Source organism: Sorex araneus, chromosome 1 (assembly GCF_027595985.1).
Source record: "Sorex araneus isolate mSorAra2 chromosome 1, mSorAra2.pri, whole genome shotgun sequence".
In the NCBI taxonomy this organism is placed as follows: Eukaryota; Metazoa; Chordata; class Mammalia; order Eulipotyphla; family Soricidae; genus Sorex; species Sorex araneus.
Genome location: NC_073302.1, coordinates 142,848,976 through 142,866,745, shown reverse-complemented (window position 1 = coordinate 142,866,745; position 17,770 = coordinate 142,848,976). Strand labels below are relative to the sequence as shown.

At 41.9% G+C, this 17,770-nt stretch overlaps 2 protein-coding genes and 1 non-coding gene across 7 annotated transcripts in view; 2 read left to right on the top strand and 1 right to left on the bottom strand.

Annotated features, from left to right (window-relative positions):
• The first annotated feature begins 524 nt into the window (after window positions 1–524).
• Window positions 525–11,326, top strand: DIMT1 (DIM1 rRNA methyltransferase and ribosome maturation factor). Its single transcript, XM_004608470.2, has 12 exons — window positions 525–759; window positions 1,205–1,278; window positions 1,927–2,013; window positions 3,361–3,422; window positions 3,506–3,599; window positions 3,699–3,748; window positions 4,553–4,676; window positions 4,803–4,895; window positions 6,107–6,171; window positions 6,762–6,825; window positions 8,941–9,047; window positions 10,723–11,326. Exons 1-12 carry the CDS (start codon window positions 681–683, stop codon window positions 10,763–10,765), a joined length of 942 nt encoding a protein of 313 aa, XP_004608527.1. The 5' UTR covers window positions 525–680; the 3' UTR covers window positions 10,766–11,326.
• LOC129400930 (small nucleolar RNA SNORA36 family) lies at window positions 5,107–5,240 on the top strand. The gene has a single exon (XR_008627978.1). It is a non-coding gene; the product is annotated as a small nucleolar RNA SNORA36 family (small nucleolar RNA).
• The window catches only part of KIF2A (kinesin family member 2A), an 83,117-nt gene continuing 74,243 nt past the window's right edge, over window positions 8,897–17,770 (bottom strand). For all 5 annotated transcript variants that reach the window (XM_004608466.2, XM_055123863.1, XM_004608467.2 and 2 more), the window contains 2 exons: window positions 17,471–17,606; window positions 8,897–14,804 (listed from right to left, as the gene is read on the bottom strand). In XM_004608466.2, coding sequence (XP_004608523.1) covers window positions 14,719–14,804; window positions 17,471–17,606 — 222 coding nt within the window. In that variant the 3' untranslated portion in view covers window positions 8,897–14,718. The remainder of the gene's footprint in view (window positions 14,805–17,470; window positions 17,607–17,770) is intronic.

Here is a 17,770-nt window from a genome sequence, read left to right as displayed (position 1 = left end):
ACAGATTTTCTCCTGTGGTCCCTTGTAATATCCTGGAGCCCACATGGGGGCATCAGACCGAGACTGAAAATAGATAATATCTGTTAAACTACGCCCCTCCCTCCCACTGCTTCCTGGCCAACAAGTAGAATTATCCCTACCCCTGGAGCATTACAAGCCATGAACTCACTCCCTGGGGTTCCAAGTCAGAATCTGCTAGAAAACAGGATTGAGTCACGTGACAACGTCTCTGAACTTCAGAAACGCCAGAACCGAAGCGGATAAAGCATCCGCAAGGGGAGCAGCGTTAGGAAGTCTCAACTTCCAGTGCAAGGCGGAGACGCGGACAGCAAGCCCTGTCGGTCCGGCCCAGGGAGCGCGCACACGCTCTGGCGCGCCTACAGCCGCCAATTGCCTCAGCCGGCCACGCAGCGCGGCGTGGCGCGGGGTCCGGGAGTCGGTGATGAGTCCCGACTTCCGTGGAGCTCCCGACTACAATCCCCAGAATGCCCTGGGCGCGGTGGGAGTGCGGAAGTCGGGGCGAGCGGGCGACGGCCCTCCCCTTTCCTACGGAGTCCCGGGAGTCCCGGAGCGCTGCAGCGGGGAGGCGTGGGGTGACGGGCCCGCACGTGGTGCCGCGGCTCGGGATTTGGCTTCCTGCTCCCCTGTCGGGTCTGCGGGGCGCCCCGCAGCCTGCGGAGATGCCGAAGGTCAAGTCTGGGGCGAGCGGTCGCCGACGCGAGCGACTAGAACAACGCCGGGAGCTGAAGAGCGCGGGAGGTGCGGACCGCGGAGGGTCTGGGCACTGCTGGGTCACCGGGATCGAGGCCCGCGGGCGGACCGTCTTTTTGTTTGCGGGGGCTACTCCCGGATGAGCTCAGTCAAGGCTTCCTCCTGACCCTATGCTCAGGGATCACTCCTGGAGGAGTCGGGGGACCCTAGGGATGCCACCGGGGATCGAACCCTGACGAGCAGCAGTCCCAGCTGTGCTATCCCTCCGGCCCGCCGACCAGGTTCTGCTCTGGGGTACCGAGGCCCGTAGGGTCTCAGCCGTGGGGCTCCCGGGTCGCGCACCCCATGTGGGACCGACTTAGAGCTGTCACCAAATGTGACGTTTCCGGACTCTGGAGAAATCATGTTCCCAACCACGCCGCGTCCCTGCGTCCGCACTCCAAGAACCGCTTTGACTTGCTGGATTCAGGCTGTTTTCTTGTTTTTCTTCTAGGACTTATGTTCAACACCGGGCTTGGGCAGCACATCTTGAAGAACCCTCTCATTGTTAACAGCATCATCGATAAGGTGGGTGTGGAAGAGGAGAGGGATGCTGGCGATTTGTTTTTAGTTTTGTTATTTTATTTTGTTTGGGGGCGACGCCTGGTGGTGTTCGGGGGTTACTTTGGGCTCTAATGCTTAAGGATCTCTCTGGGGGCTTCAGGAAAAGGGATGCAAGAAAACATACCTGGTGCCGGAGATCCATCCGGGGGCAGTCTCATTCAAGGCAAGAGCCCTACCTGCTCTACTATCGCTCCAGCCTCCTGCTAGTCCCTTTTTGACTTCTAAAATTTTCTGACTTTTTACTATTGTCCTCAGATTACAAGAAAGAGATAGTACATCTACCATTAATGAGATCATTTTATTAACCACATGGGTCATTTTAGGAATGTCCGAAACAATGGGGTTAGAATAAGACATTTTTTTATTTTTTAGAAGTTAAATAATTTTATTTAGGGAGCAGGAGGAAGAGGAGAACAAGAAGTGAGAAGGAGCTTTGGTTATCCATAAAGTAGAAGAAAGGAATTATGTACTCTTAGGTTGGGGTGCAGGTCATTGCAGGGTAGGATGCAAGAATCAGATCTCTTAACTGAGTACTTATGAGCAAAGGTAGTCAGGTATAAGTGATGTGTTTGAATGTGCGAGAAAAGCTCACGTGGTTATGCTTGTTTGTAGGCTGCCTTAAGACCAACTGATGTTGTGCTAGAAGTTGGACCTGGAACTGGAAATATGACTGTAAAGTTACTCGAAAAGGCAAAAAAGGTAAAAGAGATTTAGTTTTTGATACCAGAAATAAGTATGTGAGCCAGTTCACATGGTTTACAAAATGTGAATTTGCTTTGTTACGTGTTATTTAACAGTAACTCTAAATGCTTTGTCAGAAGGTTTGTCTTAGAAAATTTATGATGTATCTGTGAGAACAGAAACCTCATTAGATCCTTCCACATAGAAATTTTAATATGGTTTCTCTGTACATTTCCTTGAGAAGTGATTCCCTGCTGTGTATCCTGGACCTTAGTGATGAGAAAAGTGATATCCTCCTCAGAACAGTTGCTTTTTTGTCATTGCTTTTGTTTTTGTACCACATCTGGCAGCGATTTAATCAGATTTGGTTGGAGGCTAGTCCGGACTCTGCTCTGGCAGAGCTGGCAGTTGTTCTTGGCAGTACTTAGGGAACCACGCAGTGCAGGGGTTCCAGTCTGGGTCTTCTGCATGCAACATTTGCTCTCGTCGTATTGAACTATTTTTCAGCTCAAAAATTCGTGTTTTCTGTGATTCTTAGTATATCTTTTTTTTTTTTTCTTTTTGGGTCACACCCAGCGACGCTCAGGGGTTACTCCTGGCTCTGCACTCAGGAATTACTCCTGGCGGTGCTTGGGGGACCATATGGGATGCCGGGGATCGAACCCGGGTCGGCCGCGTGCAAGGCAAACGCCCTACCCGCTGTGCTATCGCTCCGGCCCCTCTTAGTATATCTTTACGGTATTTTTTTTTTCATCATCTCCTCAGTTGAGTGTGGTGATAAGAAAAGATTAAACTTATAACTATCTTTTTAAAAAATTAATGGGGAGGAGGGCCGTGGCAGAGTATAGTAAGTAAGATGCTTGCACTAGGTTTGATTTCCTACACCCCATACCCACCAGGAGTGACCGCTGAGCACAGAGCGAAGAGAATGGCCTGAGTACCACCTGGTGTGGCCCAAAGCCAAAATAAATAAATATTTTAAAAAACTTTATTTTTGTTTTTGGGTTCTGGGTTATACCTGCTGTTCAGGAGTGATCCCTGGTAGTGCTCGAGGGAATCATATGTGGTACCAAGAATTGCAACCAGTCTTAGCAGATTCTAGAGCTTAGTCGCTCTCTGGCCTCAAAACTTGTACTTTTGGTATTTTCAAATTGTTGTTTGAACTTGCTTCAGTGTGTATTTTAGGCACTATGGTTTCCAGTACTTTTCGTATAGTGATGCTTCAGGCAGTCTGTGTTCCAGCACCAGACTTATCACTAGAGTGTCAGCATCCTTCCACCATTGTTTCTAGGCTCCTCTTACACCCAACTTAGTTCTGTAGGTCAGCTCTCAGAGTCTGTTACCATTGTTTGTTTTTAAATTTAGGTAATTGCCTGTGAACTTGACCCAAGGCTTATTGCTGAGCTTCATAAAAGAGTTCAGGGCACGTGAGTATATATATTAGAGTTAAAATTCATTTTAGTCTCATGAAACAGTGTTATTTTTTTAATTACTTTTTTTTTTTAATCAGGCCTGTGGCCAGCAAACTTCAAGTAATGGTGGGTGATGTATTAAAAACTGATTTGCCATTCTTCGATGCTTGTGTGGCAAATTTGCCTTATCAGGTATGGTTTCAAATTATTGGGGGCATTATACTGAGCCATTACATTAATGTATATACTGTAGCACATATTTGGTATGATAACTACTTAATTCTCTTACAGATCTCTTCTCCCTTTGTCTTCAAACTCTTGCTGCACCGACCATTTTTCAGGTATGTGACAAAAAGGCCAAAATTACTGCCCAATCTTAGAAAGATAATAGGCCATGAACGCACAGAGCCAAAGAGAAAGGTCAGTTAAATTGAAATACTGCTAAGAATTTGTTTAGTAGAAAGAATTGATTTGTGTAGCGGCTTTTCTCTCTTTTTTCAGCTGAGTTACTTGTTGACGACATGGTGTGAATCTTGCTTCTGAGACCAGACTCACTATTTTTTCATCCTTGACATTAGTCTAGGTTAGACTCTTTACTACCCTTTTTCTAGACAACAACTGTGACTTCCTGATTAGTTTCTAGTATATCTATGTACATATTTCATAGGCAAGTCAAAAACTATGTAGTGATTATAAAACAAACTTACTCATGACCATTGGGCTTTTTTGTTTGTTTTGTGTTTGCATTTTGCATCACAATGGTGGTGCTAAGGGCTTACTCCTGGTCCTTTGGCTAGGGATCACTCCTGCCAGGGCTCAGGGGACCATACACAGTCCCAGGGATCAATTCAGATTCTGTTTCATGTAAGGCAAGCACTTTACCCCCAGTTCTATCTTTCCAGCCCACAATCATGGATGTTCAGAATGACACGTGATAAATTATATCAGAACACATTCAGTGCATGGGTTCCATATGGTTATACTTTCACAAAACCCTTGCATGATTTATGCAAATTTATAAATGTTTGTGGCCTAGATTACACAGGGGCCTGGAGAGATAGTATAATTACTTCTTTCCCACTGAAGAAAATACATTTATGGTTGAAAGTGACCATTTATTTTCTCTCTTTCTACTTTCTTTTCAGATGTGCTATACTTATGTTTCAGAGAGAATTTGCTCTCCGACTAGTTGCAAAACCCGGAGACAAGTTATATTGCAGACTCTCGATTAATACACAGTTGTTAGCTCGTGTAGACCATCTAATGAAAGTAAGTGATCATTATTGAAGTAGTATAACTAAACTCATCTTTGAACATCTGGCTTGTATTACTCATGGAGAGCGTTTGATTATTAAAGTTATTTTTGACAGACTCTTTAATCTTTGTGATGAACAGGTTGGTAAGAATAACTTCAGACCTCCACCTAAGGTAGAGTCCAGTGTTGTACGAATAGAGCCGAAGAATCCACCACCACCTATCAATTTTCAGGTGAGATCAAAATACTGAGCTTTTGTACTGGAGAGATAGTACAGCAGGTAGAGCACTTGCCTTACACACCCTGCTTCAGTCCCTGGCATCCCATGTGGCCCCCAAAAATAATTTCTAAGTGCAGAGTCAGGAGTAAGTTATCTCTGAGCATCATTGGGTGTAGCCCAAAAAAACAAGAAAAAAAATCCTGAACCTTGAAATAACGGTGGGGCACCAAAGTGTTGAGCCTTATCCAGGGCAGCTTCCCTGTTCTGGTAATTAAACTTTGGGACACTAAGGTATCAGCTGGGGAAGTTGATTGGGTAGAAGGTATTTCTCTATGCATTTCCCTCTTAGCCTACACAAAATAAAAATGGGGGAGGCCATCCCAGAATATGTGCATCTGAACATTGTGTGCACACATATGGCCAAGCAACATAAAAATGAACCTGAATGTTCAAGCAGGAAAATGCTAATTATGATACATCCCTGTGGAGGAGTAGATGGAATAATTTGACAAAAGATAGGTGTAAAAACCAAAAACGATCATGAAATTTGTTGCAAAAGTGTGAAAGATTATTACATTTTGCTTTAATTATGGCATGAAAAATAGGTATCTATTTGATTAAGACTTGGGAAGTGAGGGACTGACGAGATAGATAGTGGAGAGGGCAGGGCATTTGACTTACATGCATCTGACCTAGGTTTGATCACGGTATCTTATATGGTCCCTAGAGCCCGCCAGGAATGATCCCTGAGCACAGAGCCAGAAGTAAGTCCTGAGCACAGCCTGATGGTACCCCAACACCTGAATGCCATGTCATTTTTTTCAGCTATGGAAGAATCCATATTTATTTTTCTGAGTTTTAAAATTGAGGGTAAACTATCAGTGAGGACCCACAGAGAGAGATCTGAGATAATTTGCATCTGAGAGACCCTGAGTTCCATCCCTGAGACCGCATGATACTGTGAGCACTGCAGGGTATAACACATTGAAATGTGAGACCCACACAGCTGACTGGTCCCCAGGATTGGAGTACTACTTGAGAAGGCGCCTCCTAAAAATACATACAAGTGAAGTGTGCACATGTGTGTCAGCTGAATCACGATCTGGAACATTGTGCTTACTCTAGAAGGTTCCTTCCAGTTTTCTATGTTAAAAGACAATAATTCCTAACAACCCTGGGTGAGAAGTTAGTATTTTGTAAGAAAAGAGTCACCTTCTCTTTCAGGAATGGGATGGCCTTGTTAGGATCACCTTTGTTCGGAAGAATAAGACTCTGTCTGCTGCATTTAAGTAAGTATTTTAAGAATTTATAATGTATAAAGGACATTGTCATAGAAAGGACTGTGGTAATTGTTAGAATTTTCTTTTTCTGGATAGACACCGAAATCTATTTAGGATTTAGAATCTAAATCATAAAGATTATCTATGGCTAGACACGCTTGAAAAAAACTTTTGAACTAACTTTGAACTTTGCGTGGCAGGAGAGTTTAATGACAAAAGTTCCCATTTGAGGAGGAGATTAGACTTTTGAGCCAAATAGGGGTGCTGATCACACATCACCTGCCTGATTTTCCTTTGAAGAGGTGGTGTGATGATGAACCTCTTCCACACTTGTGCAAGATTCATGATAGTCATTTGGGACCTAAGTGTATACAAGCTGATGGCTTCAAAGCTGAGGGCCACCAGGCCATACTGGTGGTGCTGGTGAGAAGAGATGACGTCTCAGCTCAGAACTGCATCCAGGGTGCTGTGCATGCTAAGTAAGGGTACACCAGCCCTCCAGCTCTCTCCCAGCTCTTGATGTAATCTTTAATTTTAGAGTAGATCATTTCTGTTGTCCGGTACCGGGATGATATAGATAGCACATTTTTATCCTACAGGTCAAGTGCAGTACAACAGCTACTGGAAAAAAACTACAGAATTCACTGTTCGATCCATAACACAGTAAGCAGAAACTCTTTCCGTAATTTCAGTGATTTTGTTGTTTTAAAATGGCACTTTATTTTCTTTTGCCTATCATTGGGAGATCCTAATCGCATGCATTCCATGGACTTTTTCAAGGGCATTGATTACAGCTAACCTAACAAACTGCCAGATCAGTGCTGCTGTACATTGAACAACCTGCTTCTTCAGTCTGCCCCCTTACTGACAGTTGTCTTCAGCCATAGATTCAGCTGAGAAACAATTTTACTAAAAAAATTGATGGAGGTGAGGGGTAGAGCAATAGTACAGTGGGTAAGGCACTAGCCTTGCAGGCAGCTGACCGGGCTACAATCTCTGGTATCCCATATGGTCCACCAAGAATAATCCCCGAGTACAGAGCCAGGAGTAAGTTCTGAGTACGTCCAGGTGTGGCCCAAAAACAAAACAATTTTTAGGTCAGACCTATTGATGCTCTAAGGCTGCTCCTAGCTTTGTGCTTGCAGGTCACTCCCAGCAGTGTACAGGAAACATAGGCAGAGGCTGGGGTGGAGTTGGGAACTGGGGGCGAGGGGGTAATCTGCATGCAGAACATGTGACCCATCCTGAGTAATCACTTTATTAAAACTTTAGAAATGTGTAGTATATGCACCTTAAAATAATTTGAAACATTTGCCCACCTCTGATTTGATTTGAAATCATCCCTTCTTGTTGCATACACAGCCATTATAAGTTTAGTTATCATCTCAGTCACTTCCAAATCTGGATGTTAAAATAATTATTGCACCCATAATAATAAATAATGTGGTTCTTAGCAACTTTTTAATTTTTCCTTGAGTTTTGGACCATTCCCAGTGGTGCTCAGGCCTTACTCCTGGCTCTGTGCTTTGGGATCACTCCTTGTGGAGCTTGAGGGACCATATGTGATACTGGGTGCTAAACTCAGGCAACAAGGCAACCACCTGTGATTTTTTGGCAGTGGTTGTAGGAGTTTTTGCCACACTCCACTGTGCTCAGAGCTTATTCCTGGCCCTCTTGAGTGGGGAAACATGAGGTGCTGGGGATTGAACCTGGGTTGGCCACATGTGAGGCAAGTGCTCTGCCTCCTGTACTATACAGCCCCCACTTGCTTTTATTTTTAAAGCAGAAACAACTACTTAAAAAATATATATTTTAGTTCTAATTTTGTATTATGAATGACTGGGGCGACAGCACAGCGGGTAGGGCGTTTTCCTTGCACGTTGCTGACCCGGGTTCTATTTCTCCATCCCTCTCAGAGAGGCCAGCAAGCTACCTAGAGTATCCCGCCCGCACGGCAGAGCCTGGCAAGCTACCCATGGCGTATTGAATATGCCAGAAACAGTAACAAGTCTCACAATGGTGCCTGCTCGAGCAAATCAATGAACAATGGGATAACAGTGCAACAGTGTGATGTATTATGAAATTATGTTAGGAAGACTGAAACGATTTCAGATTTTCTTTAACTTCTCAAGTATTGCTCTGAGGACCAGGAGGCCACTCCTGGTGTATTTGGCCAGTTAGGCACAGAGGTTCTGTGCTGTTCAAGGGCCAGCAGGCCATACCACCATGAGCTCAGGAGCTTCCTGTACTGGGCTATCCTAGGTGGGGGTGGGGGCCGAATAGAAGCAGCAGGCTGTGCATGGACTCTGGGGCCCCAAGGGCACCATTCACCCATTACCTCTCCAGCACCTGAATTTTGGAATCTGGGGGGATTGGAGGTGGGCAGGAGCAGGAGCAGGAGGAGGTGGTATTTGTGTCACACAAGGTGAAGGTTGGAGGCTACTCCCAGTTCTGTGCTGCTGGAGTAGGGGCTACTCCTGGTAGTGCACAAAGGCCATTCCTGGCATATGCTGTGGACAAACAACGCGATTTTCTTTAAACAGGGGTCTTCTTTAAAGGGATCAAACTGAGGCAGGGTTGGCAGCATGCAAGCACTTGACCCGGGACTACATCTTTGGCCTCCATTGATCCAGTTCTCATTGGCACAAATAGGCTTTCACACTGTCAAAAACAGATTGATTGAAGGTGACTAAGGCTGAATGAACCAGGAAAAAAAAAAAAGAGTCAAGGTGACTTCATTAAAGATGTTTTCATTTATTCTGAATCTTATATTGATAGATAATACCAGAAGATTTCAGCATAGCAGATAAAATACAGCAAATCCTAACCAGTACAGGTTTCAGTGACAAGCGGGCCCGTTCCATGGACATAGATGACTTCATTAGGTAAGTACATTTTCCTTTTTCCAAGTGTTTACAGTTCTTAACAGTGACACCTTCAGATCAGAGACTTAAAGGCTTTTAAGCGGTTTAAGGTGCTACCAGGAGTTATTGCATAGCACTTCCATGGCATGGAATAGTATTTGGTGTAGAAGATGGAGGCTAGTTAGCTGCATCGGAATGAACATTTTAAGAACAATGAAGAACAGTCTGAGCCAGGAGACAGCCTTCGTGTCCGTGTCTGCTGTGGTGTGCGTGTGTGCTCCTCCCGTCAGCCCCTTCCCCAATGTCTGTTCATACTTAAATTTTTGAGTTTTTCCTTTTGGTCTTTGGGCTGCACCTGGCAGTGCTCAGGGTCTACTCCTGGTTCAGTATTCAGAGTACCATGTGGTGCTAGGGACTGACCCTAGGCCTCTGCATGCAAAGCATGCATTCCAACCCTGGAGCCATTGCCCTGGCTCTCATACTTAGTCTAAATAGTGTAGTATCTCTTCAAAGTTGCCTAATAAGTACAAGAGACAATATGTATAATTGGGTCTCTTTTAAAAAAAAAAATAATAAGCTAGTGCTAAATATTAAGCATGAAAAAGTTTCACATTAAAATAATTTTTCTGACTGAAGTAGTAAATACTTGTTTTTTAGATTGACACGGGTTTTATATATACTGCAAGTATCTTTAATTTTCTGGGCAATGCAGACAAGTTTGTTTTCATTAAGCGAGTCTTAGGAAAGCAGAATAGACTTCAGTTACACCAGTAATTTTTAATCACATAACACTTCCATTTCCTAACTAAGACAGCCAACTCATCTAAAATGTTTATGTTCTAGAGACTGAGTAAAACCTGAGTTTTAAAATAGTTTAAAGTCAATGATCTGACTTAGAAACCGGCAACACAGTTCAGTATGACAAAGAGTTTATTTTACTGGCTGACCAGTAGTACTGTTGTTTCAGATGTCAGTCCTAGGAACTGAAAGTTACTCATAAGTACCTAACTTCCTATGGCCAGGGATGTGGCTTACCAGTAAATTGAATGCCTTACATGCATGAGACATGGATTTAATCCCCTGGCATTGCATAAATAAGTAAAAAGTACCTAGTTTCTTTTCAGACATTTTAACTCATCTTAGCCTCCTCCTGCAAGGCTTCCTGAACATAATCTCAGATTTAACATTTTCCTTAGCTTCATCCTTACCAAATTTCAAGGTTTTAGGCATATGCAGTTTGCAAACTAGAATATGGTAAATAAGTACCTGAAGTAAAGAAGTAATGTCAGTGTTTAACTTGAACTTAAGAACTCAGAGAGGTAAGCCATTTATCTCTCTTGAATTCCAAGTCGACTGCTGTACACTACAGTGTTGAAATGGAAGAAATGTCAGTAACCTTAGACCTGGGATAGTGGAATTCTGAATAATTTTAACCCAATTTATTCTAAGTATACGGCTCTGACAAAAAGAGGTATCAAAATGATGCTTATTTGTGTACTTAACAAAAAAAGTGTGGTTTTCACAAACATTTATCTTATTAGCTGGAAAATAAAGCTTCAATGAGTAATATTAGGAGCAGGTAGACTTTGAGCTTGCTGGTATGTTTGTGTTTGGGAGTTCATGGTTTAGGAACTAGGCTGTGTTAGGGGATACAAAACTCAGCTCCTGTCTTCATCCCATTCATTTCTCATTTCAGATTGCTACACGGATTCAATGCAGAAGGTATCCATTTTTCTTAAGTATCTGGAAACAATCTTTCAAGTTCAAGAAAAGAAACTGGACTTATGTTTGGAGACCAGGCCTGGGATGCTCAGGGACAATATGGTGCAAGATCAAACCTAGGCCTGGATACAAAGCATTTGCTCTGCTCCTTTGAGCTATCTCCTGTGTCCTGGATTTTAACAATTTGAGATGAACTGTTTTTTGCTTCTTTAAGAAACTGTTCTCCCCTATTCTTGATTACTACTGTTGATCTGGCATCTTAAGGAAATAAGTCAGTTTTAAATATCCGATTATTTTTCATTTTGCTTTGTTTTTATATCATAGGGCAGGGTCCAATCTATATGTCACAGCCTTCATTGTTGAAGAGCCGCAGACACGCACAAGTATATACACTTAAAGATGCTTATCTTCTGTTTTCTATGATATACATATATTACTGAGATGACCTCCTGAGGCTTTCAGCTCTTTAGGCCTTTGTCCTTCAAGTAGTAAGGTTAAAATTAATGCTTAACTTAGTGAAATAGTCCCCAAGCCATTTGTTATCCATGTGTATAGTAAACATTTCTTAATATACTGAATTTTGCTTCTTATTCTTTGTATCCTATACAGCTTCTATTACTACCTACTCCTTTAGCGATCCTGTAGGATCATTGTCCATATGGTTCTGAGCTCCTGCTGCTGCCATGGTAGATGAGGCATATTCCTTTATAGGCATGATTCCTAGTCTGTAACGATCATGCTTGTATGTTTTTCCTTAATCACTTTAACAAGATTTCAAAGGGTTTTAAAAATCAGAAGTTAAAATTTCTGCCCTTCAATTTTTCTTGGGGTGGGGGGGGCTGGGAGAGCACACCCAGCAGTGCTCAGGGATCACTCCTGGAGGTACGCAGGGATCATATGGCGTGCTAGGAATCAAACCCAGGTCTGCCATGTGCAAGGCAATCACCCTACCCCCGTCTGGTCTCCTCCTGCCCTTAGGATTTTAAACAGTAAACACAACCAGCCATTTCCCCATTGCTTTTGATTCCTAATAATTCATGACTTCTGAATAAAATTATACTATTGATACATATAAGCTATTTAAAAAAATACTAGGTTGAAAAATAATAAGTTTACTAAGTTGTTTTTTTCTCAGGGGACAGTACACAGTGCAGAGTTGAGCGACAGGTGGGAGGGGTTAGATGCCTCCTTTCTATACTGTACTATCCAGCCCCAATGCTCATGTCCCCTAATTACTACTAAGGAAATTAAGTCTTCTCAGCAGTTGGTTTTCTTGGGGTTTTGGTTTGGGAGCCACACCTAATTCTAGCTGTGGGTGTGGAAGGGGCCATGTGACCTGGGCACTGAACCCAGACATCCCATGCACACAGCATGCACTGAGCCCACTGAGCTCTTTCCCCAGCCCCTTTGTATCTTAATGAAACTGAAATAATTTTAGTATGGTGTACTGAATTTGAAATATGCTTTCAAGTGATATTAAAATATTCCTGTATAAATAAAATAATGCATCTTACTAATAGGATCAGCTATTCAATCTTGAATAGCTGATATCAGCTATTATCAACTAATACCAGCTTTTCAGTCTTGACAATGTTTAATCCAGATCCAAAAATTTAATAGCTGCACTGAATGACTTTCATTACACATACACGTGTGAGTGAGAGAGAGAGAGAGATAGGGGAAGAGAAGAGGACACAAGGGCACACTTGATGATACTAGGGGGTTGGGAGGGGAATGTTGTGATAGGGATCAAACCCAGGGCCTCACATAAACTATACTCTGTTCATCTGAGCCATATCCCTGGCCCCTTGTTACATAAATATGAAATATAATTATGAGCAGGTGTTTTTCAATCTCATAAAGTTGTTTTGTACCATATTTTCCTTTTATGAAAAATGTAATACTCTTCCTTATATATGAACTACATTTTAGTCCCTTTCTGTTCCTTCCATTTTCTCTATCTTATGAAACTGAAGAACTGTAATATAATATAGATCTTTCCCAGTACTTTTAATGTGTCCTGATTACTGATAAAAATGAAGCCATCGTGGTATAAGGCAGCATATTTGGATATAAGAAGACCTTTCAGAAATACAACTCATCAAATTTAAATAATAAATTAAAGCTTATCTTTGTGCTTTAAAATTAGCAAGTTCACATCTCTTTATTGCCATTTGCAGGTCAGTCTCAAAGTCTACCTTTTTTTGAATAGGCTCTGTAAGGTCAATAACAGTTCTTCATTCTACCTCTTCTTTTTGAAATAAATGTAAATAGAACATATCATAGCTGCAAGATAACCTGAGTCCCTTCCAAAACAAAGGTGATTGTACTGAAGTAATTTAGCTCTTAAAACTTAAGCCATAGATTTCATTTATTAATAAGAACACTGTGAAAATCTACATTTCTAGATTTCAAGTTTATAGAGGAGCTTTTCATCGTGGTGCTAGGATTTCCCACAGCTACCCTCTGGGTCTGTGAAGAGTGAAGAAGGGGATATGGCTCAGGTGACTCTATTCATAGCTTCCTTCTGGCTCAGATGAATGAGCCAGTAGTTTCCCCCGGTAAATCAAAACAAGATATCCTTGAGAAACGTTTTGGTGTTAATCTACTCCTGGACTCTGTCCTGGGAACTGAAGGAAAAACTCCTAGAGAGATACATAATTCTTTTAACAAAACATTTACATTAAAATCAGCCAGTTTTCTTCCTTGGAATAGGAAAACTGTAAAGTAAGTGCCACTATTTATAAAGCAGCATACCCTACACCAATTTATGTGTGAAAAATTGATTTCCACCAAATAACGATGAACTATACAATTGGTAATGAATGGGTGGAGCTTAGATTGGATCTGCTTCATGGCAAAAAAGTCAACTCTTGTAGCTTATTTCTTTTTTCAAGGGTGTTATGTACTGTCTACAATTGGCTTAAACTAACAGTTCTATTATGGACTACTTTCATTGTACATGTAATTGTTCATGCATCAGAAGCCAATTCCTTTCACAGTACACTTAAAAGGTATATTTTTGTGTGCTAATGGACACTTAAATAATGGTATTGGTAAAGATCAAATTGCACAATTAGTCTTGTTAATACCACACTGGAACACACTGCATTATATATGTATTACCCTAAGATAAAACTCTTCTCAGAATTTCATTACTCTTTATTATACACCAACTAGTTTATAGTTTAGTTCTTTACAAAGAAAATGCTAAGAAAATTATAATCACGTTATATGGTTTTAAAATCATAATTCCAGACTTCTTTACATGTAAGATGGAATGGTCCAGCAGCTATGTCCACTGTCACAGACTTTAGTTCCATTCAATGATATGGCACATCCTGCAAAATTAACTAGTAACACACACACACACAAAAAAAGTCTCAAACACAGTATAAATGTACACACAATAAAGGTAATTTACAGTAACAAATAAGGAATGTAATTTATCTTGGCTGTGCTTCAGAAATTGAGGGTCAATAGCCTTAGTCAAGGCACAGAGCAGGAAGAGGTGAGCACAGCTTTCTCTAGAAGTGGGCAAGGTATGTACAATCACTGATGAGGTATGCATGCACGCAAAGGATTTAAAACTTCTCAGTCTTGCTACGAAAATTGCATCGCGTTAAAAGGAAATGCTGTGGTTCCCCCTACTATTCACCTCTGGATCGGTTCCACAATCTTACTTCATTATATAGAAAATAAAATTGGCAGAGATTTCCAAAAGTAAATCACTATTTGGGTAAATGAAACAAAATACTTCAATATTCCCGTATCTTGGTTGTGGCTCCTGGACTAGAAGCATTTTGCAGACAAAGGAGTGTTTCACAAAATTGAAATGTCATTCAGGTGAAGGGACAAGACATTTCCCACCAACACTTAAAATTTCAAACTTTCCAATGGCCCTTACAGCTGACCCATTGTATGTTACACAAGTGAGGGTTCTGGGGATCCTTTTGCAGCAAATGCCAATTCAAAGGGCACGGGGTCTCTTCGGGTTGATTTGTTTGCTGGCTTGTTCCTCCTCTTGTAGAGCTGCACGGAAAGATTTCACTTTATCTTGGGGGGAAAAAAAAGAACAGGGAATAAGTATTGCATGACATGCGACTTGATGAGTCCCATTAGCTTGTTTCATAACATTATTCTGTTCTACGTGGTACCTTTCAATTTTAATCTATTTCAAATCATTTGGAGTGCACCAGACTATTGATGTGTGTGTGTGTGTGTGTGTACACACACTGTACAGTCACATAAGGACCACTTAATCATATTGATCTGCAAAACAGACATCTCTCAGTATTCAGAAAATGTCGGCTTCTAATTCCTATTTTACTTTTTCAAGCTATCAAAGTTTAAAAGCATTTCAAATTTAAAAGAGATGTTGGGGTTGGTCAGAGAGATAAGAGAGTGGGTAGGGCACTTAATCTGCATGTGCGCAACCTGAGTTTGACTGCTGGCTGCACATTAGACCTCCAAGCCCTGCAAGGATTGATCCCAGCAGTGATCCCGGGAGTGCAGAACCAGAAGTAATCCCTTAATATGGAAGAGTGTGGCCCAAAAGAAAAAAAAAAAGATATATTTTTTTTGCCTTAACAAGGACTGTGAAAGGATTGCACAATTTGAGAATTTGCAATTTTTTGGACTAAAAGATTGTTTTAATTCCCATTATGTACCAATTCATAATTAGAGAATGATGTGTAAATTATCTGTTAAGATGATTAGCCTCCCTATAGTTCTTAAGAAGGGTGGTTTCGCAACATGGCAAATATTTGGTGTCTACAGAATTTTTTTTTTGGGGGGGGGGAATCACAATGGCTATGTTCCAGATACTCAGGAACCACACATGGCAGGGATTGGAACTAAGTGGTGGCAGGGAACAAATCAGAGTTGGATGCATGGATACATGCAAGGCTAACACCTAATCCATTATCTCTCAGGCCCTACAGAATTTTCTTTTATCAAAACTGAGATGGTGTTACTGTTAGCTAGTTAACAGAACAAGGTTCACTTTTTTTGGGGGGGAGGGAAGGGGAGGTGGGCACACCTTGCAATGCTCAGTTGGGGCTTATTCTTGTTTCTGCGCTCAGGGATCACTCCAGTGGGCTCAAGTGGGAATTGGATCTCCTCTATGATGCCAGGGCTCAAACCTAGGTCAGCTATTTGCAAGGCAAGCATCCGACCCACTAAAGCATCTCTTTAGCCTGAGATGAAGGTTCTTTGCATACAGAAGTTATGGGTTGAGTCCTTGGCACTCAATGAAATCCTGAGCATCAGTGGGAGTGACCCCCAAGTGCCACAAGTATGACTCCAAGACAAAATAATACTGCTAAGTATTGTACTGCATTGTATGGACTGGAGCAATAGCACAGCAGGTAGGCCGTTTACTTTGCACGCGGCAGACCCTGGTTCAACACCTCTGTCCCTCTCAGAGCCCGGCAAGCTACCGAAAGTACCTTGCCGGCATGGCAGAGCCTTGCAAGCTCCTCATGGCGTATTCGATATGCCAAAAACAGTAGCAAGTCTCACAATGGAGACGTTACTGGTGCCTGCTCGAGCAAATCGATGAGCAACAGGATGACAGTGCTACAGTGAAGTATTGTACAGCGCATAATGCCTACTTGCACACAAATGGATACAGCTAATTTATCACCACTGCCTACAAAATTAGATATATAACAAATATTTAACTTATATGGGTAGGTTACCTAAAAGTTATCACAAAAATATGGCATGTGGCTGTCATACTTCTTTATTTTTTGAAGGGTGGAGGCCACACCAGGCTATGTTCAGGGCTTACTCCTGAATACCTTACCACAGTACTATCTCCTAGGCCCTCACTTGCTTCTGTTTTAATAGAAAGGGTATCAGTCTTGTAACTTTCCCTTGATTTGTTGGTTTTGAGGCAACACCCAGAGGTGCTCAGGAGCCCAAAAGGAATAATTCTGAGTGGGAGTGACCCCCCTTTATAGTATATGTAAAATATACTATATATTTATACAATATATAGTATAAAGCCAGAATTAAGCCCTGTGCACTGCCGGGTAGGACCCAAAAACTAGGGGTAGGGAGGGAAATCATTGAATTGGTTACTGTCACTGTCACTGTCATCCCGTTGCTCATCGATTTTTGTTCAAGCGGGCACCAGTAACGTCTCTCATTGAGAGACTTATTGTTACTATTTTTGGCATATCCAATATGCATGGGTAGCTTGCCAGGCTCTGCCGCTTGGGCTCGATACTCTCGATAGCTTGCCGGGCTCTCCGAGAGGGGTGGAGGAATCAAACCCGGGTTGGCCTCGTGCAAGGCAAACTCCCTACACGCTGTTCTATCGCTCCAGTTCAAAATAGGTGCTGGGGATCAAACCCCAGTCCAAGGCAAGTGCTTTACCCTCTATCACTGTCATCCTGTTGCTCATCGATTTGCTTGAACGGGCACCAGTAACATCTCAATTTGAGATTGTTGTTACTGTTTTTGGCATAGCGAATATGTCACGGGTAGCTTGCCAGGCTCTGCCATGCGGGCGGGATACTCTCGTAGCTTGCTGGGCTCTGAGAGGGACAGAGGAAGCAAACCTGGGTTGGCCTCGTACAAGGCAAATGCCCTACCCACTGTGTTATCGCTCCAGCCCTTACCCTCTATATTATCTCTTTATTACACACACACACACACACACACACACACAAAAATTAAACTGATTTCAAACAGTAAAATGAAAAATTAATTACCCCGTAATTCAGTTAAAATATCTATTTTTTGCTCAAGAATAGCTTCAAGTTGTGTAGCATATGAATCGACATCATAGTCCACTTCTTCAGTCATCTCTAAGAGAGCTTTTTCATCTTCTAACCATCGAATGGATTCCTAAAAGGACCAAAAGACATCCAATAATTTGCTGGGTTTTTTTTTTCTGTAAGACATAACAATTTACAATTATCTTGTACGTTAACTATAACCAAACACAATATTATTTCTGGAACATTAAATATTTTATTAATATTAAATATCTTCAGACTATAAAACACTTA

Coding starts and splice junctions, on each gene's coding strand:
- DIMT1 (XM_004608470.2), top strand. CDS start 681: ATGCCGAAGGTCAAGTCTGGGGCGAGCGGTCGCCGACGCGAGCGACTA. Junction 1,279..1,926: donor TTAACAGCATCATCGATAAG/GTGGGTGTGGAA, acceptor GCTTGTTTGTAG/GCTGCCTTAAGACCAACTGA. Junction 6,826..8,940: donor ACTGTTCGATCCATAACACA/GTAAGCAGAAAC, acceptor TTATATTGATAG/ATAATACCAGAAGATTTCAG.